This window comes from Drosophila gunungcola, chromosome 3R (genome assembly GCF_025200985.1).
Source record: "Drosophila gunungcola strain Sukarami chromosome 3R, Dgunungcola_SK_2, whole genome shotgun sequence".
NCBI classification, from domain to species: domain Eukaryota; kingdom Metazoa; phylum Arthropoda; class Insecta; order Diptera; family Drosophilidae; genus Drosophila; species Drosophila gunungcola.
Window position 1 is genome coordinate 19,069,888 of NC_069139.1, and position 19,992 is coordinate 19,089,879.

Here is a 19,992-nt window from a genome sequence, read left to right on the forward strand (position 1 = left end):
ATTAAAATTACAATTTCATTTGATTTATTATTAATCTTGAATTTAAAGAAATCCATTGGTAATTTTAACCATATTGGCTAAAATGTTATAGTTAAATATTTAAAATTTGTAAATTAATAAGCATTCTAAAATCGTCAAGTTAAATGAAATACATAACTAAGTTTTATAAACTGACAAAGTTTCGGTTTTAACAATATATCGTTTTTCAAAGTAATTACTTTTATTAATTAGGTATACTATTATATACAAGCACATAAGGACAAAAGAGATTTTTTGTTTTGAAGCGTTTGACGTCTCGAATGAGCAATAATCGGCGTTGAAAAATGCATCGACTAACTAGAACAGATCATCGAAAATTCTATTTTAAATGCGAATGCCATAAAACAATATCTATGGAATGCTTAAACTAAGTGTGGGGAATTCGGTTCGACATTATCTACAACTATAACTAAATGCATTCTTTGCATAAATGCGATAGGGGAAGGTCTTGGGGTCTGAGACGGTATGTCTGTCTATATAACACGCGAACAATCCAAATATTTAAGTAATAATATTTGTTTGTTGTCCGTACGCGTGTATTATTTGGCACATCATGGAGTCACTTGAGCACTGGCGTTGACTGAAATGTTTGGGCTTCTAGCTAAGTATTTGACACTTGGGTAGATCGAGGATGTGGCCTTAGTTGTGGCTACTAACTACATGCGCACCGTAGTCGTAAACTAATACCAAGTTTGTCTTCAAACATTACGTAATCATAATAAGTCTGAATAAAATTGATTTTTCAAACGTTATCTAACATTTATCGGGTATAGAGTATTTACAGCATTAATTTGACACTTCATTGCGTTATTTTGGCTCTTGAATGGTATTCTACGTTTATATGCACAAATAGTTGCCAATTAAATAAGTTTTTTTTTTTACTTAAATAAGTTAAATAAAAATTTTATTTTTAGAAATCGGATTTGGAAAGTCTTTTCCTTGAAACAGTTTTAAATCTAAACCTTCACTTTAAATTTGCATGGATTTAAACTTTTACAGAATTTCGAAACCCTTTTTTTAAGATATAATAATGGGATGAGAATTTACGATTTAATTTAATTTAATTTAAATAAATAATTTTAAAAATATCTGGCGTATAAACGTAGTAATACTATGGTTGATTTTGGCTCGAGTTTATCGGATTCTGAATATTTAGGGCTACTGAAGACTGGATGTTAGTGTTAAAATAGAAAGACTACAAGTGAGTGTTGCCGTTCCATAATCTTGCGCATCGCTTCTAAGTTCTATCGCTCGGAAATGGCAGTGGTTGACATTCAATTGTATAGTGCCCTAGTTGTAAGTGGTGTACATATGTAAACATATAGGATTAGTCGCTACCATGCCCACTACGTGTTGTATAGATCTATGCCCTAGTTCACATTGTAAATGCACACTCATAGCATATCGGGGAGCCTACATAAATGGCACATTATCCAAACGCCCAACTCAATCGTGTCCTACGTGTCAGTTAGCGAATCTATATAAGTATTTAAGTACTATTTAGAGCCTTGTTATCACTTTCGATTTGTAAGTCGTTTTTGGCGAGGGCGGTTCTGCCACTTCGTTGTGCCTGCAACCCGCTAAGCCTCCACCAATATTTAATATAGCCTCGCCCCCCCCCCCACAGTTCCTAGATGCGAATGGAGAGCAGTGAGACATTGCGCTTCAGCAATGTGTGCGGCCGCAGCTCGATGCTCGCCGTATCCGCCATGTCCACCATGTCCACGCCCATATAGCTGCTATCCATGGTACCGCGATCGGCCAAAGTGTGCAGGCTCTGGGTGTCGTAGTCGTAGTTCAAATCCTGCATGGGCACCACCTCCGGCAGCAGGTGTCGGATGTGAGTGGGCGATCGCCTCAATTTGTATTGATTTCTGTGGGTTAAGACATCGATATATATGCGGTTAGCAGTCAGTCAGTTTTAAGGATCGGTACACTAGGCATGCATGATGGGTGTGTTATAGCCTGATTTCACTAAAACATGTCTTTAGTATTTGTCCAATTTTGTTCGATTTAATACAGAAGGATCATGGATCGATGGTAAACTGTCTTATCAAGTTATATAAATTATTAAAATCAGGCTACCAATCAAATCGGATGAAATGGAAAGCTTACTCTGCATCGTTGTTCTTTCCCAAGCTTTTACTTCTGCAGAGGTGCAACACATAAAGCAAAATGAAAACAAAAATGAGTATACACATAATACAATATCTAATTAAAGAGGCACAGGACTAAGGCAATTTTCACTAGTCAAAAGGACTGTTTAATTATGTTCGGAATTTTAAATTACTCGGACGAAGTGTAGGCTACTGTTAAAATGATATAGTTATTAAAATTCTCCTTGCTTAAGCTTTTAACCATTAATGTTAAAAAAAAATAAATTTATTTATTCAAAACAAAAAAATCTTTAAGCTAAAAATATAACACAAAATAGAAATATGTCTTAAGTTATTGAGTTTGTTATTTTCAGCTATAAAATTAAGTTAGTTGATTTTTGAAGAACTTGATTCAAAATCTTAAAAAAAGTCGTAAAAATACCCTCTGTTTTATAAAGTCTTTAATTAAATTTAATTACCTACAAATTATTTATGACCTTTTCAAGCCCCAACACACAATTATGGTCTTGCTTACACAACTAATTTAAAAGTTGGCAAAGCCAAACACTTGCGACTCTTAAGTGTGAGGTGATATTTTGCCCACTGTCTGGACAAAGAAAACGAAATATTAAAGGTCAATCCCGACAGTGAAAGGACACAGAGCTTTCGAAAGCCCTCAGACACCGGCGTATCCTATCTGAATGCACATTAGCCACTCTCTAGACAAGAGAGCCGGAAAATAGTGAAAAGCCAATTGGCCTATCCCCTGAGCCTCTTTTTAATCGTGCGATTACGTACTTTTTGTGTCGGTTTCCATTGAGACACATGCAGTGGCACGAGCACATGGACGAGTTGGTGCTTCCGTTCAGAGATTGGCCATCGTGTCCCTCGTAGCCGCTGAGAATGGATCCATTGGATGTTATCACATCGCCCTCCAGCTTCACAGCCACTTGCAGCGCCTGCAAGGGGTGTACAATGGGTGTTAGATGTAGATCATATCAACGGACTTGTTGGGGGGTGTTCGAATGCCGAGTGGGTGGCGGTGGAGTATAGCGTTGAAGACTGAGGAACGGTATTGGTGTGGTTCTGGTGAGAGTGGGTTGGTGGTGCTGCTTGGTTCAGTGTGGTACAGAAAGTCAGGTGGTGAAGTTGTTTTGTGGTGGGAGTTGGTCAAATTAGTATTGAAATGTGAAAAACCGCAATCACCTCGTTGGTCCATAAACTGGACTTGGACATAAACTAAGCGCGCGTTTTGCATTTGATTGATTCGTTTCGTTATCGATTCGTTATCGTTAAGTCAAAAGCAACCGAAAATATGCGAAAAAAGAAAACATTTATTCGATTTTTATTGGGTAGCTCTCGCATTTGGGCCTGCATTGAATAGATTGTATAAATTAATTGGTTCAAAACATTGGTATAATAGTAAAAATTGAAAAGGAAACCGAAGGTGCAAGATCAAGAGTTAGCCAAGTGTGCAGCAAAGTGGCAGGCAAATATGGAATATAAAAACTATAGTTAATTTAACAAGTTTGGTCAAAAGGTACGAGAGTATGAGACAGATGGAAGTTGTTCGAGTGGAATATAAGCGAAAAATTGTACATATTATGGTATCAAAGGTACTGTGAAGCGTTAGTACATGGTAAAAACGGTAGAGAAAAGCGGTTGACTACGAAATAGGGGAAGCGCCTCGAACAGGCCGAATGAATGTACGATAGTTAATAAGATCCAAAAAACAGTCCTCAAGTCTACGGTAATAAATGGCATGAGTTGCTCCAATTACTCCCGGATCTCCGACAGGATCTCCGGGCTCTGATCTCACCTGCATGGCCTGGGCCTCGTCGCGTCGCTCATCCTCGGTATTCATTGTAACAAACCTAAGTACTAACAAATTCAGCGAGGCGGCCACGATGGCCAGACCGAATAGTATAAATATCAGTGCGAACATCACGTATTCGGGCTTCCGGTTCAGTGCATTGTCCCGCTGCAGGGCTACCATGTCGCCAAAGCCTGTTAAATTGGGAATAACAAAGCTATTAATATCTGTCCCAATATCGGATAATGGCTGATCAGCCCTTACCTATTGTGGTTAAAGTAATAAAACAGTAATATACTGAATCGAAGTAGCTCCAGCCCTCAAATTTCGAAAAGGCCGCAGCACCGCCGGCTATCGTCAGCGAACTGAGTGTGGTCACAACACATATAAGGTCCACTTCCGAGGCGACGGTCCTTTTGCAGCGCAGCGAGGAGCGGACCGCTTTGATAACATAGCTGTGGCATATAAATCATTGGAAACAGTATTAAGGATTATTTAGTATAAGTTACTTGAATTTATTTAAATCGCTTTATATTAATTTGCAAATTTTGTAAAATCTATAGCTACTTTAAAAGCAATATATATACAAACAATTCATATTTGTTTTAAAATTTAAAAAAAAATCAGCACAATGGATTTGAAAATATTCTATGAATGCGTTTTGGTTCATAAGACCAAAAAGAAATTTTTGTAGTATAAAAATATATAGATATAAACTATTTAAAAATCAAAAAAATAATATAGAAAATTAAAATTTGTTATCTTTTTCCTAAAATAAATCAATACTGGTATTCTAGACGAGCGGAAGGCCATACACACAGAAAACTAGATTCCTTGAATTAAGGAAAACATTGCCTAATTTAAGGAATAATTGCCTTAAATTTGTGCTTTTCATACAACATTTGGGAAACCTAAAACTAAGTTATGGGCCATAATGGCCTAAGGTATTGTTTTCCTAAATTTTGTATGAAAGGCTCAAGTTTCCCAAAATTAAGGTCAGTTTTCGTAAAATTAGGCCATGTTTCCTTAATTCAAGGAATGTAGTTTTCTGAGTGTGTTTGGTAATGCTCTTAGTTTGTATTTAGCTTATAGTTTTAAACCTTAACCTACCTTTGCATAGATAAAGGAAAGTGGTTACATAAGTTATATATATTTATAAGGACTTCCAAACCCACCTGCTCAGTCTATTCACTCTTTCTCCGATGCTCTGGAACATAACGAGGCCCAGGGGAATCCCCACGATGGCGTAGCACATTGTGAAGAGCTTCCCACCCACCGTGCTGGGCGTTGAATGTCCGTAGCCTAAAATGGTGGGTCATCATGAGTGGTTTAAGCAACACAGTTTACTATGGGTTAGATAACCCACCTATTGTGGTTAGCACCGTGGTTGCATAATAAAATGCACCGGTGAATTTCCACTGCTGGCCGGCCTTGTGCGATTCCGATTTGAGCACCACAGTCTCCATGACTTTAAAGTCCTCCTGCGAGATGTTGTATTTGCGTATTATCATGTCCTCGGCATCTGCAATTAGTAGCATAAAAGCCCACACTGCTTATGACGTAGCTCACACACGGTTCTCGACGACAAGTAATGGTCGTCATTTTCTTAAATGCAATAATGCACTCAAAAAAAAAAATGTTGAAAAAAAAGCAAAACTCATAAACGTTTTTTTCTTAGTAAAGTTAAAATATTTACTTCACAGCCTCTAAGCGCAATAAAAGATTATAAAAATTTTTAACGACGTTTTTAATATACTTATTTTCATTAAAATTTTAATTATGCTAATTTTCCATCGGTTATAACCTATAGATTTTTAATTTCTAGTGTAGTTGGTGGATTTACTAATCTACTATTTAAAAAAAAAACATGAACGAAAAAAACAATATTCTTTGAAATCCCAAGTCACATTATTGAGAAAGAAATTCCATTCTTCGTCAAGGGTAACAAAAAATAATTTAAAATATGCCTGAATCCAAGATAAACTTTTTTTATTGATTTCGATTGCTTATATATAATACTTTTTACATATTCCCTGTTTGCCATGTTTTTATTATTTTGAACTCTCTCCACAATATAGAATTTTAAACTCGTCTTATTTTAAAACAGAAGAAATCTTAAGTATTTGGAAACAACTAAAATAATAACTTAAAAAAGGCTACAAACCGGTATACAAAGCCAAAAGACGGCACAGTGTATTTAAGGTGATTTTAATTTTATAGAAATTTTTCATGCATGCCCAGATGTTTAACCTATTATTTAATTAATGCTGTTTTTTCATAAGATATAATAATCAAATTTGTCCCCTTTTTCTCTTTTTTAAAAAAGTTTTCGATATTGTAAATAAAGCAAATAAGCATATGTCACGTTTTTTATATGTTTTGGCAAAAATTTGAATTTAAACTTTATGTTTCACGTCCATAGAAAGGGTTAAATTGCTATACATTTTTTTGATGCAAGCTATTTGAGCTAATTGGATTTAATTTTTTCTAGTGTACCTACAAGGATGTTGTGGCGTTTTGCACTCACCTTGCAGCGCCTCCCAACGACGCTTTTCCGTTTCCGATTCGAGGGCGTCAAAGACGGCGGCGCCGACAAGCAAGTAGGTAAATGTACACACGATCAAGGATATCGTGCGCACATTTTGTTTCTTCATTCTTCATTTAGGCGAGTATTGGGTGGTGGATCGTTGGTTCACTGGCGTCGCCTCCTTTTGCGGTACAGTTTGCAGGGCTTTTCCTGGCTGCTCACCTGGCTAACCGGGCTGCACCTGCCGTCGTCCATATGGGTTTCTCGGCTTCGTCCTGCTCGTCCTTTCTGGGGTCTGCGAATCGCTCTCAAAGGACAAAGTTCCCAAATTGGGTTAAGACCTGGCGATGACGGCGACTCTCACTCTCGGTTTGCTTTAGTTTTTGTAGTCTCTCTCTCTGCTTTTTGGCAAACTCACTTAGCACTTTGATTGCATTAAAAATAATATCACTCGGGGTGTGTGTGCGTGTGTGTGTGTGTGTAAGTGGGGCGGGCGTTTGTGTTTGTGTTTGGGTTTGGTTTGCTTTGATTGGGCTTGCGTTTTAGTCGGTTAGCTTTTGGCGAGGGCGAGTAGATGGTGGCGTTTATTTCTGTCACAGGCCGTGGGCCTTTGTCCTCGTCGCGTTCGTTGCGCCGTCCATGTCCTTGCGTTATTTATGCTGCCAGTGCCTGTGAACGTTAACTCGAATGCGAATGTGCATGTGCCTGTGCGGGCCATGCTGCAATCCTTCATCGGGCGGCGCTGCTCTCAAGGACTATTATTGTGCCAGTGCCAGTGCCACTGCTGCTGCGGGTGACGGGCGCCATCGCGCTGTAATTTCTGCCGCCGTGTCCTTCCTGCATGGAATGGCTTGAATTAGGTTTTATGGCTGGGCTAAAAATAACGCTTGCAACTAATCTGTCATCATCAATACCAAGCCCCACAACGCTCCACTCTCCCATGGAATTATGCGAACAATTGTGGCTTAATTAATAGCACTCATTAAAAATATAAACATTTTTCAAACACTTCAAAAAAAAAACTCTCAAATTAAAAAGGGATTTTTAATTATTAATTTTATGACTACAAGTAAATTTATTTGTGTGAAATAACAATTTGAGATCGGTTTATTTTGATATTAAAAAAATCTTGAATGTGGAATTGAAATGTTTAGGTTACAGAAAATCAGAATTTTAAGTTGCAAACTAAAAGAAATCATAAATTTGAATAATACTAATAATAATAATAAAACCAAACATATGATAGCTGTGATAAAAAACTAAGGATCAAAACTAAAATGTTTATGTTTATAATTAGGTACCAAAAAGCATTTCAAGGTACACCAGTTTTAAGAAGTAGCTTGAAGGAAGTGTTAAAGCTTTTCTAGTTCTAAATATCCTTACTAAATATATATCCGGACTTAAGGATTCAAAATTGACGGTAGAAAACCAATAAAAGTGATTTTACACACATTTCTCTGTGGCTAATTGCATTTTTGTGCTATAATCCTCGCCGCCGCTGTGTGTACTCTTCATCTCACCTTACTCACACACTCGCACACCACACAAACATGCAAATAAAAAATTCATTTGCATGTGTCCTTCGCCAATGAGCGTAAGGATTTGTGGACACACTGGCGAAACTGGCATTTTGGCAACGTGTGAAGCTGCAAAATCTCAGCTGTAATTGTTGAATAATTCAGTTATCACGCGGGATAATGAGACGCCGAAAAATGAAAGCTCCCCTTGAGTGTTTTTGGCCATCTAATGGCAATTTATTGATGAACAATGCAGTGTCCTGAATTATTCAAGTGTGTGAGTGTCTATATCTCTGTGTGTGTCTGTGAGAGAGGTTCAAAGCGCGTTGAAGTGTACGCACACACGCACACACACACAAAATGCGGAGCAGACACAGGCTTTTTTTTTAATTTGTTGGTCCTTCGGTACGGATTGTGGGGGATGGTTTTCCGCTCCCCTCTCACACACACACACTCGCACGAGAAGGATGCCCGCCCTTAGTTAACTTTTTTGTTAGTTTCCTTGCCCGTGCTTCTTGTTTGTTGTGCTATTTCGCGCAGCTTTCCCTTGTCCCTTGCCCATCCTCTCCAGATTCCTCCACAATTCCCATGCACTGGCAATGACAGTGACACTATCAAGAGAATCCTCCCCAGCCCCCACTCCCGTATCCTTCGCGAAAAAAAAAGGACGATGGAGAGGAAGATGCCTCACATTTGAATTGTTCCATTATGTAAAGCCCGCACACATACACATCATTTCCGCTGCACAGGACGAAACTGGATGGGTCGTAATTTTCAGTCGCCGCACTACAGATCCTTTGATTCGTCAACTATAATTGCACAAAATTTAGCGGCACCCCACAATTTTTTCACTACCGTAATTTGGCTCCGTTTGATGCCCACTTTTGTCGCCACTCGGATTCGCATCCGTAATGCTCTCTACGCGACTCGAAGCGACGGAATTCAAGGAAGCTTTGCTCCGGCGCACAAAACACTCGACTGCTGGCAGGGTTGTGAAGGATATTCTAGGTGAAAACCCTGAGTCGTTTTTCACCAGAAGCCAATCGACACGTTTTTTAATAATTTTAAATGTAACCTTTTTTGTTCTAATTGCAAACGGATGCTGCGGGGCGGGCGAAAAAAATTTTACAGCTTTAACGTTGCATGTTGCTTAAATAGATTTTCAGGCGAAAGCTCATCCTGACATTTTCTCTCTGCCCGCGAAAATCTCTCCCACTGTTAAGTCTCTCTCCAGCTGTTACATTTCAGCAAACCGCTTTTTCGAATCCTGCAGGAGTTTATGGTTTGAGTCCAGACTGATGCCTAATCGTTATTTTATCGGCAAAGCATCGACACGTTTGATTATATTTATTACTACATAACATGTATATTATTAAAACCGGTACTTAGCAAGTACAAGAAAATATTTGTATAATTCTCTTTTTCTTTTTTAACTTTCTTAAGTAAAGAATTTATTAATGCTCACAAACAAATTTTCTTAATAAAGCTGACTTTAACATTAAATTGGTTCTAAAATTCGAGTTCTTTTAACATTTTTCTAAATATAGCTTCACTTCAGGATAACAAAGTTTTGAAACTGTTGAATAGAGACTAAATGCAGTGCTAGATAATTGGTAGTAAACTTAGCTATCTGCTTGAAAAAGCGCTTAAAAAAATTGTTGGAAACAGGACTCGTAAAAACCGGAAAGCCTATGTCCTCCGTATATATTCTCTTAGTTTTTTGCTCTTAACTGTACCACTCAACAGCCTTTAAGTTTTAACTCTCTTTCCCGGTTGTTGAACTCCAATTTTAAACAAAATAATTACCACTAGCAACAAAGATTCTTAGTTAAATATACAGTATAATTTTATTTTTTTAAGTTGCTATACAACTATACATACTATTCATACATGTTCTTTTATTAAACAAAAACAAACGATAAAATTCTCAGTTTGATATTTGAGCAAAAAAAGGGTTCTTTTAAAAATATCAAACTTTTTATCATTTTTGATAACTGTTTAAACAGTCTTAAAAACTATTAAATAATATTTTTTTACAGCAAGTCAATTTTAACGTATTCATTCGAAAGGTTATATAGCTTACTGAATCCTCAGCCATTCTTTATCTTACCCTGAATAAAAATGAGTATACTTAACGAGTCTCAAAGTCTCACCTACCTTGGGTGACTCCTTTCCTGCTCCTTGGCACAGTGACCTGGCTGCCAATCACCAAGATGACTTCGGCTAAATTGGCCTAAAAACCCGTCTTATTCAGGCTACCAAACCAAAAATCAATTTCCACAATTTAGAGCAAACATGTTAGGTGGCTTGGCCATGAACTGATAATTAAATGCAGAGCAAATGTACACTGGCACTTCCGTCAAAGCTTAAAAGGTAACTAATTCAGTGTTCCATGGACTCCGGCGGCAGGACGATGTTGCAGCCAAGGAGGCCGCGTCCACTCCAAGTCTTGGGCACCAGGATCAGATCCAGCTGCTGTTCGCCTCGCTTCACTTTGAGTTGGACGTTCTGGTTTTGCATGTTGCGCACCACCTCGCCAATTTGGCCAAGATCTCCCTTGAAGTTGTTGCTGTTGACGGAACCGAAACGGAGGATGGCATCGCCCACACAAAGTCCCTGAAATGGCCATTAATATAGGGTTAATAATGGCTTTATTTGGTTATTTTTATGTTGCCACTTACAGCTTTCTCGGCGGGGGAATCGGGACTGACTAGGTTGACCACCACGATGGCGCGAACAGGTGCAAGATCAGCTATATTAGCTCCTCCTGGTGATCGGTCGCTGTCCAAATCCAAGGCGGATGCGCGGTTCACCAGCTCGGGATCTGTGGTGGCAATCTCACTGTGATATTGGTTGAGCAGGCTCTGGATCTGGTTCATCAGCTCCTTGTGGTCGTTTTGCAGGCAGATGATCGTTTGGCGGGCCTGGCGCACCTGGTAAATGTCGATGTCGTTGCGCGGAAAGCCCTCCAAGTCCACCAGCGGACCGCTCATGCCCACATTATCGTTCTGGAAGGGAATTCCATATGTTTGATACATCTATATTATACATATTTTTGGGCAGCTTAAGGAAATACTCTTCTAGACCGCATGTTTTTAAAGTATAATTATCTGGAGTATTATTTAGTGTGATCTATAATTAGGAATATCTATATATAGGATGCACTTAAGACTTTTATCATCTGATAAGTTTTAAGTCCAGAAACAGATTTGAATTCCATGCCATATTATACACTTACACCAAATATTTTTCAAAATTTCCTTGCTCCTAGTGCAAATAATATTCAAATTATTGTATTACAACCTTTTAATTTTATAAAATTGTCAGAACTAATGAAATTTCAGGAAATTATTTTAAAAACTGCCATTTCTGATTCGATTCGATTCGATATTTATAGAAAGAGTGTTCTTAAAAAACATTTTAGTAATCATAATTGGGATTGAATTTTGTTTGCCATCATAGTATTATTAAAAACAAACTAAGCTATTGTTAAATAATGTACATTTTATATTCCCAGCGATCCTTAATTGTTTCTATTAGAAGTGGTGATACTAATTACTAATACAGGACCAAGGGTATTGACAAGTCGGAAGTGTCGTGGGCAGCGTAGCCAAATGCTTGCTTAAGTAGATTTTCCCTTTTTATTGCAAAGGGTACAAAAATATTTGTATAGCTTATATGCGTTTGATCATTTCCTTTTACATATACCATTGTATATAGCTTGTAGCTAAAAATATTATTCGATCCTTTGACCCCTTAAAAAAACTGCACAATGGTGTTGAAAAACGAGGGTAACTGACGAAAGTGCCCGCCACGTATCCAACTGCTTGTGAAAGTGAATATACCCTACCTTAAAGAAACGGTATGGTGATGAATTTGCTACTTTACTTACGGCGGCCAGGATCTGTCCGTTTTTGGTGATCTGTGCCTCCAGTTGCTTCTTCGCGGCCATCAAGCGCTCCAGCCGCTCCTTGGTGGTGATCCCTGTGTCCATGACTTTCCCGTCGTTTGATATTCTAGTGATTTTCGAAAATATATTTTGTTATTTTTACTTCTTTTGCCTCGTCTCGCCAAAAACAACAACAATTCAGTGTGCTTTGCAGCACTGGTTGCTTTTAGTCAATGTGGCCGTACTGCACAAAACTAAATTGTAAACAATTTGTTTTTTTTTAGCAAAAATCGTCCGTTTTTCAGCACTGAAACATCGTTATCGAAAAACAATTAAAGAATTCCGACTTACAAATTAATCGACTTATCTGAAAGCCTTGGCCACACTGTCTTCAGAACAGCTGTTCTTTAAAAGTTAAAAAGGAATTAACAAATTTATATGAAAAATAGAGCAAAAGTGGTGGCGAGAGGGGTAACGGAATTCCAGGGGATTTCGCGCGAAACTACGGACGACGAGAGACCTCGAAAAATCGCAGGGCAAGGGCAATCCATTCGAGTGTTTGTGTGAATTGATACACAAATAAAGGAATTTCAAGTGGAGAGCGATAAAAACGCGTGTGTGCCTGGAGAGGATTGGGTGTCCGGATAGGTAACTGACCTTCCATTGCGAGTCCCGAGGCTGCTCCATAACCACCAATCCGACGGATCACGGCCCACCTGCGATATGTGATCAGTGGGCGCTCTCCCGTGGTTTATGCAATGTTCTAGCTCTCGACGCCGAGAAGCAGAAGCAGCCGGTGCGGGAAGAGCCAGGAGGAGCCTGTCCAGATGACTGTGACCACCATGGAGGCACAGATCAAGGCAGCACATCATCATCATCACCACCACCACGACGGCGGCGGCGGCGGAGGAGCCCAGCACAAGCAGGAGGAGGAGGATCCCGTCGAGGACGAGATGAGCGTTCTGCTGGTCAACAAGAACTATCACTATGACGTCGCCTCCGAGCTGGACGACGATGCCTTTGTGGAACTCAAGGAGGAGTTGCAGCCCGCAGGCGCTTCCTTCTACAATCCAGATGAACAGCTGCTCGAGGAGCAGCCGCATCCGCATCCGCAGGTCACCTGGCTGGACGACGACGAGATCGAGACGCTGGATCGCGTCACCCTGGACATGGGCAACATGTTCTTCAACCGCGTCGACAGCCAGGACATCATATACCAGCAGAAGAAGAAGTGCATCAAGATGGTGGGCAAGTACATCATGGGCGATGTCCTCGGCGAGGGCTCCTACGGCAAGGTGAAGGAGGCCATGAACTCGGAGAACCTCTGCCGCCTGGCCGTCAAGATCCTGACCAAGCGCAAGCTGCGCCGGATCCCCAATGGCGAGCAGAACGTCACACGGGAGATCGCCCTGCTGAAGCAGCTGAAGCACGAGAACGTCGTCGAGCTGGTGGACGTCCTCTACAACGACGAGAAGCAGAAGATGTACCTAGTGATGGAGTACTGCGTCGGCGGGCTGCAGGAGATGGTGGACTACCAGGCGGACAAGCGGATGCCGTTGTTCCAGGCGCACGGCTACTTCCAGCAGCTGGTCGACGGGCTGGAGTACCTGCACAGCTGCCGGGTCATCCACAAGGACATCAAGCCGGGCAACCTGCTGCTCTCCCTCGACCTGACGCTCAAAATCTCCGACTTCGGGGTGGCCGAGCAACTGGATCTGTTCGCGCCGGACGACACTTGCACGACGGGCCAGGGATCTCCGGCCTTCCAGCCACCGGAGATCGCCAACGGACACGAGACCTTCGCCGGCTTCAAGGTGGACATTTGGAGCAGCGGAGTGACACTGTAAGCCATCTCCTTGCTTTAAACAAGTCCTTGGTTGTCGGTTTTAATCAAAACTATTCTGTGTGTTTTCAACAGTTTAAGTGGTTATCATAATTCGTTCTTTGTTCGCATCATTAATTAAAATACGCTTATCAAGTATTTATTGTGGTTTCTAAATATAAACAATTACATCATTGTAACCACTGTATGCAATTTTCAAAGTTGTAAACACCAAGTCAACTGCGAATTCCATCTATGTTTGCATCATTTCCAATTAATACTATTTCACCAATCTCAATATCTTTTAGATATAACCTGGTGACTGGACAGTATCCCTTTGAGGGAGACAACATCTACCGGCTGCTGGAAAACATCGGGCGAGGTCAGTGGGAGGCGCCCGAGTGGCTCTATGAGCTGGACCCAGACTTCGCCAACTTAATCCTGGGCATGCTGCAGGCTGATCCCAGCAAACGCCTCTCCCTGCAGGAGATTCGCCACGACACGTGAGTTGAGCTCTCCTCTGCTGACTTTCCGATCACTTAACTTAACTTAAATTTATGCTTTGCAGTTGGTTCAGATCCGCCCCGCCGGTGACCGGCCCACCGATACCCATTCCCCCGCTGAAGGGCGACAAATACCGCAGCTCCACAGTGATACCTTACCTGGAAGCTTACCACTACGGCGATCAAGATCAAGAGGATGTCTACTTCACCGAGCACGATGTGAACCGTGAGTACCGAAAGCATCTGCTGTTCCAAAAAAGTGGATTTAAAACAGGTTAAAAAAAACCTAAAAGCCGTTTAAAGAAACGTTTTCTAAAACTTCAATAGTACCATTTAAATTTTAAAAACCAGAGATCCTTAAACATTTTCTAAAATTTCTTTACATACAATTGTTCTAAAGAATTTGAAATGGGGTTTCATTGCCAATTTGAATTTTAAAAATCAATAGTCTTCTTTGAAAAAACATATTTTAAAACTCCTCTTCATTCAATCATTTTAAATTGCACTACTTTTAAAGAGTTTAAACAGGTTTATTTGCCTGTTGTATATAATCGCCAACATAAAGTAAATTTATTTAATAGTTTAAATTATAGTGGTTTTGAAAAGATTTTGATCGACAAATGTATCTTATGACTACTGCAATGATGGATTTTTGTTAACCATTTCTGATTTTCTATGCAGAGGAGCTCGCCCGACAAGCCCAAGCTGCGGCATCCGAGATCCGGTCCAAGCAGTCGGCGGCGGCCCAAGCTGCCTGCCACGCCTACGAGCCGCCTTCCACAAGTGCTGCTGCAGCTGCCGCCGCCGCAGCCGCCTCCGGAAATTCCCTGGGCAACGGAAGCAGGGAGGAGGCTCCGGTCAAGAAGAAGGGATCGGCCCTGAAGCGGCGCGCCAAGAAGCTAACGTCCTGCATCTCCGTACGCAAACTGAGCCACTGCCGGACATCGTAGGCACAATCATTGCCGCCACTAAACTTAGAAGCTAAGATTAATTGAAAGGAATAACTTTGTTAACAAATTGTGAGGAACTTTTTGGTTTTGTTTTAACGTTTTTGTTGTCCTACATTCGCCAAGTATTTGTAGCCATAGAACCATGTAGGAATGCCAGGATCACCCTGGACGCCCTAGCAGCAGCAGCAGTAGCCGCAGCGGCAGCGGCAGCAGCATCGGCAAAGACTCTAAGTAAGCTGATGAAGGGAGAAGCGAGATCGGGCGACACAAAAGCTATATATCCATGTGACAATACTGTGTATTATATGAATCAAATGAAAACGTAAATTAGTCGTTAATATATTTATGATGTACTGAAGGCAGCGGAGGATTGCTGGAGGAGATGGTGCCCATCGGTTCGCACACATAAAGAAAGATGTTCAAGTGAAATTGTTGTTGGCTTCGTTATATTCTAAACTAGACACAAACAGACAGATGATGCGATTTCCAGAAGCCATCGGTACAATAACTGCTGGTCAGTATTTGCAAGGCCTAGGTTGAGATTTTAATTTTTACAAACCAATGAAACGAAAATAAAAGAACCCATTGAAGATCAAAATACAAACACTGCATTTAGTTCGCACTCACTCCACACACGCTACAATTCCGATTCTCCATTGCATTCCATCCACACACGTTCATGCGCACACAACATTAGGCTAGCTAACTAAGAAGGCTTAATCTAGTTCCACGATCTGCAGCCGGGCCGTGGGATCCGGCTCGGAGTTCGCCTCCATCAGCTCGCCCATGATGAACATCTGGTGGTAGTGGGGCCCCAAGGTGGCCAGTTTCCGCTGCATCAGGTGGCGCAGCGTGTCCACATACTGCGGCGGCACCTTGGCCACCTGGGTGTTCGTGTTGCGCCAGTGCAGCCCGTTGTTGTCCACGTGGAAGAGCGCCGGCGAGGGCACGTGGTCCTTAAGGTAGTTCCAGATGCACTCGCGCAGCAGAAGGGCTATCTGGAAATCAAGAGGATTTGGTTCATAAGGTTGCAGGCATTCATTACACACTAGCTTAGCAGTTTTAGCTCAATAAAATGTCTGTCTACCTCAGCCGATTCAAAGTGCTCGATGATGAGATGCAGATTGGTAAGTGGTGGCGGAATCAGTTGGCTCATAGCCAGCAGTTGTAGCATTTTCTTGGTACAGAGCATCAGCTCGTCGTTGGCAGCCGTGGGCTGGAATCTATTAACTAAATAGGGGAACATTTTGTTTAAGAAAGTTGGTAGAAACTCGACAAAGTCGCAAGCTCACCATTCTTTCCCCGCCAGTGATGCAAACAGGTGGCGCAGAGTGCACGCAGAAGCACGGAGGAGTAGCAAAGTGCCGGCCTATGACCGGCAATCAGTCCCAAAACCGCCCACAGCACCGGTGAGGTGATAAACGCTCTCCTGATCTGCATGTCCCGCTCCATGGTGACCCTGGTGAACTCCTCGTCCGGAAAGGGCAGGCCGTTGTACATGACGTCCGTGGAGACCAGCTCGACCAGCAGCAGCGAGACCAGCGAGTAGCCCTCCACGTTGTTCGGTTTCTCCAGATCGGCGCAGCAGGCATTCAATGCCTTCAAATACAGCGCCTGCTTCTCTGCATCGCAGTTTCTGTCGTTGGTGGGCAGCACTGGTCGCAGACCCCGCCCAATAATTCCGGAATGCAGTACGGAGCGATTCGAGTTGGCGCCAGAGCTGGTGTGCAGGTTCTGCAGGATGAGTAGCTCGTGCTCCGGGATTTGCAATTCATCCAGTTCATATTCCTCCAGCTGGCCCAGCAGATGGCCATGGTAGAAGAGGGCGCCTTCCACCAGTTCGCGCAGGCACACAGTTCTCGCTATCTTTCGGGCGGAGCACTGCCGCTGCAGCAGGGTGAATGATCGATGCGAGGCCGCCGCTCGACGAATCACAGCTGCAACACAGTACATTTCATTAGTGACTCAATGCAGGTAAAGTTTACAAGCCAACAGACACTTACTCTGCTCTGTTAGGCCCACAAAGAAGTATTTGACGCTAAGCACGGCCAGTTTCAGGACCTGTGGAGTGCGCAAGACATTGCTGCGGCTGCCGGCATCTATGTTGTTTAACAGATCGACTATTAGGTGGGCCAAACGCATTCGCGTGACGTCCTCGTCCTCCACCTTTTCCTCATCCGGCTCCAGTTTAGGTCGTTTTCCGTATTCCTTGCCATTGCACATGTCGTTGTTATCGTTGTTGTAGTTGTTGTTGTTATTATTGTTGCATTGCTGCGCTCTAAATTTCTCCGCACTGCGCTCAGCAGCATCTCTATCCATCCGAAGAACCAACTTGTTCACGGTGCAGTCGAAGATTTGGATTATTTTTGGCAGACACTCGTTGAGGGCTTGGTTTAAATGTTGTGCTTTGATATATGGAGCTACATTTTTACTCTTGTGCATTCTAGAGGCCATTGTTAATTAGAAAAGTCAATGGTAAGGCTTAAACAAGGTGCAACATTTCCTACCTGGCCAGTATGTTGAGGTTGGAGAAAGTGTTGAGCGCTTCTGAGGGCGTGCCTGGCGGCTCTGGCAAGCGATTGTTAACCTGAACGTGCAGCGTGATGTCCTCCAGGACCATTTTAAAGCCAGGCGTGAATCCCGGAAAGTTTACCATTCCGCTTTGGCCACCCAGCAGACGAATGAGGGCGCCAATTCCATTTGGATTTTGAGCGTACGACTTTTTCAGAAGTTGAGATATGGTCTGGTAGTAAATGTGTGGATGCTGGGAGGCTAAAAAGGGGAAAACCATTTGTAATATTATTTGTATTTAATGACAAGAAAGAAGTAAAAGCAAATCCTTTAACTGGTTAACACTTTGAAGAGCAACAAAAGAAAATGTTTGAAATTTATATCATCACTGATAGCCTTCAAACATAATAAGGTAAATTTCGTAATATCAATATAAAAACAAAAAGTTTACGCTTACACACAACCAGCAGCAATCGCACCGCCGTTTGCTGCTCAAAGAGATTAGTGCTGAGGCAGCTTTTCCACAGCATGTACTTCGTTTCCTCATAGGCTAAATCTGCCAGGAGCGGAAAATTTCTCTGGTTGAGCACCCACTGTTCCAGCTCCTGCATGGAGTTGTCCAGGAAGTCCTGACACCAGACATACTTCTCGGCCATCCTGGCCGCCGTTAGAAGCAGCGTGGCTCCGTGCTCGTTCAGCCGGAGCACGGCGTTGTTCAGCGTGGGCTGCATGCCGGCGAACATCTTGTTGCTCAGCCAGAGCGGCGACTTCTGTACAATCACCTCGCACATGTCCTCGGTATCTGCAGAGATTTATAATTTAAAATAAAGTTAATGATAATTGTAATAGTATTTGTAATAGTAACAAAATTTAACTTTTAGACAGATTCTAAAACAAGTCTAAGGACAAGATAATATTTTTACAATATTTTCAACTATGTATTAATTAATAAATTACAATTGAAGTTTTGTTAGATTTTGTTCGGCCTTAACTACAGCAAACTGACACTCACATATTTCCACCAGCACATTGACCAAGCTCTGCAGGATCGTGTCCGAGTAGTTGGTGGTGATCAGCAAAAAGGGAACGACGGCCACGTCCAGCGGCTTCTTGGGCGCGAATCCCTCCCTGAGCATCTCGCGGAAGGCGGCCCTCAACTGCTGTTCGTGGCACGAGGTCATGTAGTCGAGGATGCCCGCCTCCGAGTCCAGGTGGCAGCGGTAGTCGTCGACAAATCGCTTGATGCCGCACTGCAGGATCTGCATGATGATCTTGTAGGGAAAGCAGCCGCCCAACCTGGCCACGATCCAGTCGAAGGTCATGGGGAAGCGGTGGAAGGCGTTCAGCATGATCTCCACGCAGGCCTCCTCCTCTGGCTGGGTCAGCTTGCGGAAGCAGCTGTTTATGAGGGTCATCAGGCCGTGCATGGCGCTGCATTCCAGCCAGTAGTTGCAGCTGGCCGTAATGGTCATCCGGCGTTGGGTGTACTTATCGGACAGCTTGGCCACCAGCTCCAGGCTCCAGTTGGCGATCAGGGGCGACCACGCCGGCGGACCCTTCCACACCAAGCTCTGCAGCGCCGTCTTCACCATATTGAAGCTCTCGTACTCCGGAGCGCGCAGCTGCTGCTGGCGATTCCCTGCCTGCTTCACCTGGGACACCGGCATTCCGGTCCTGGCGTCCGCCATCTCCGGCGACACATACAGCTGCACACTGATCTCGGCCAGCAATGCAAAGTATTCGAACACTATGTCCCGCGTGGCGGGCAGCTCCTCCAGAAATCCCAGCCTGCAAAAGATTCCGGGTTTTGTTTACTCCGATACGGGTGTTAAATTGGCCACTGCGGCTGCTACTCACGCGAGCTTGATGAGATTGGGGCTGGTCAGCAGCTGGGGACAACTGTGGCCATTGCTCACCGTCTCTATGAAGTGCTTGAGCTGATCCAACAGGTTCTGGCGCAGCATTCTGTCGTTTTAGGCATCGGGTTAAAAAGTTGACCAAGTGAGCAGTAGAGGTGGAGAAACATCGATGCCAACGTCGATTACATCGATGTTTTTAAAACATCGGTTTCGATGTCGATTTTTTTCCATCTCTACTCTGCTTTCCCTCTGCTGCAGCGCTGCCAACTGGACTGGTCTCAATAAACAGGCTTAACATGGGTTTTTCAAAAAAGGAATTCTTAAATTCTTTGCCATTTCTAAGTTTTCCAAGCTTGGCAATCCTTTTGAACTCTAATTATGCTATGGTTTTCTAAATCCTGACAAAATGGAAATCTAAATTCTTTCGTAGCAGTTGCAACCAAACGGATATTGCTATTGCTAATGT

The 19,992-nt window shown here is 42.4% G+C and overlaps 4 protein-coding genes across 14 annotated transcripts; 1 reads left to right on the top strand and 3 right to left on the bottom strand.

The window, feature by feature from the left end:
• Nucleotides 1-1,098: 1,098 nt before the first annotated feature.
• LOC128252847 (two pore potassium channel protein sup-9) lies at nucleotides 1,099-9,168 on the bottom strand. 8 transcript variants are annotated; one of them, XM_052980965.1, is made up of 10 exons: nucleotides 8,848-9,168; nucleotides 6,476-7,312; nucleotides 5,315-5,470; nucleotides 5,124-5,250; nucleotides 4,213-4,403; nucleotides 3,955-4,142; nucleotides 3,342-3,374; nucleotides 2,934-3,094; nucleotides 2,155-2,187; nucleotides 1,099-1,913 (listed from the first exon to the last, which is right to left on the bottom strand). In XM_052980965.1, the coding sequence occupies exons 2-10, from the start codon at nucleotides 6,600-6,602 to the stop codon at nucleotides 1,670-1,672; spliced, it is 1,260 nt and encodes a 419-aa protein (XP_052836925.1). In that variant the 5' UTR covers nucleotides 6,603-7,312; nucleotides 8,848-9,168; the 3' UTR covers nucleotides 1,099-1,669. The 8 variants fall into 8 exon arrangements, with proteins under 8 accessions (XP_052836925.1, XP_052836923.1, XP_052836924.1 ...); XM_052980963.1 differs by having other exon boundaries at nucleotides 8,722-9,168; XM_052980964.1 differs by having other exon boundaries at nucleotides 8,684-9,168.
• A 1,122-nt stretch (nucleotides 9,169-10,290) lies between these two features.
• LOC128252848 (26S proteasome non-ATPase regulatory subunit 9) lies at nucleotides 10,291-12,130 on the bottom strand. The gene is made up of 3 exons (XM_052980971.1): nucleotides 11,885-12,130; nucleotides 10,674-11,000; nucleotides 10,291-10,608 (listed from the first exon to the last, which is right to left on the bottom strand). The coding sequence occupies exons 1-3, from the start codon at nucleotides 11,984-11,986 to the stop codon at nucleotides 10,375-10,377; spliced, it is 663 nt and encodes a 220-aa protein (XP_052836931.1). The 5' UTR covers nucleotides 11,987-12,130; the 3' UTR covers nucleotides 10,291-10,374.
• A 40-nt stretch (nucleotides 12,131-12,170) lies between these two features.
• Nucleotides 12,171-15,760, top strand: LOC128252846 (serine/threonine-protein kinase stk11). 3 transcript variants are annotated; one of them, XR_008267344.1, is made up of 5 exons: nucleotides 12,171-13,724; nucleotides 14,012-14,206; nucleotides 14,272-14,432; nucleotides 14,888-15,225; nucleotides 15,289-15,760. XR_008267344.1 is itself a non-coding variant. In XM_052980962.1 (4 exons), the coding sequence occupies exons 1-4, from the start codon at nucleotides 12,709-12,711 to the stop codon at nucleotides 15,154-15,156; spliced, it is 1,641 nt and encodes a 546-aa protein (XP_052836922.1). In that variant the 5' UTR covers nucleotides 12,171-12,708; the 3' UTR covers nucleotides 15,157-15,760. The 3 variants fall into 3 exon arrangements, 1 of the variants encoding a protein (XP_052836922.1); XR_008267345.1 differs by having other exon boundaries at nucleotides 15,295-15,760; XM_052980962.1 differs by having other exon boundaries at nucleotides 14,888-15,760.
• Nucleotides 15,566-19,727, bottom strand: LOC128252845 (integrator complex subunit 5). Of its 2 annotated transcripts, XR_008267343.1 has the most exons (9): nucleotides 19,525-19,727; nucleotides 18,680-19,455; nucleotides 18,125-18,469; nucleotides 17,664-17,928; nucleotides 17,160-17,599; nucleotides 16,449-17,093; nucleotides 16,244-16,386; nucleotides 15,784-16,154; nucleotides 15,566-15,687 (listed from the first exon to the last, which is right to left on the bottom strand). XR_008267343.1 is itself a non-coding variant. In XM_052980961.1 (8 exons), the coding sequence occupies exons 1-8, from the start codon at nucleotides 19,629-19,631 to the stop codon at nucleotides 15,873-15,875; spliced, it is 3,003 nt and encodes a 1,000-aa protein (XP_052836921.1). In that variant the 5' UTR covers nucleotides 19,632-19,727; the 3' UTR covers nucleotides 15,742-15,872. The 2 variants fall into 2 exon arrangements, 1 of the variants encoding a protein (XP_052836921.1); XM_052980961.1 differs by lacking the exon at nucleotides 15,566-15,687 and having other exon boundaries at nucleotides 15,742-16,154.
• Nucleotides 19,728-19,992: the final 265 nt, after the last annotated feature.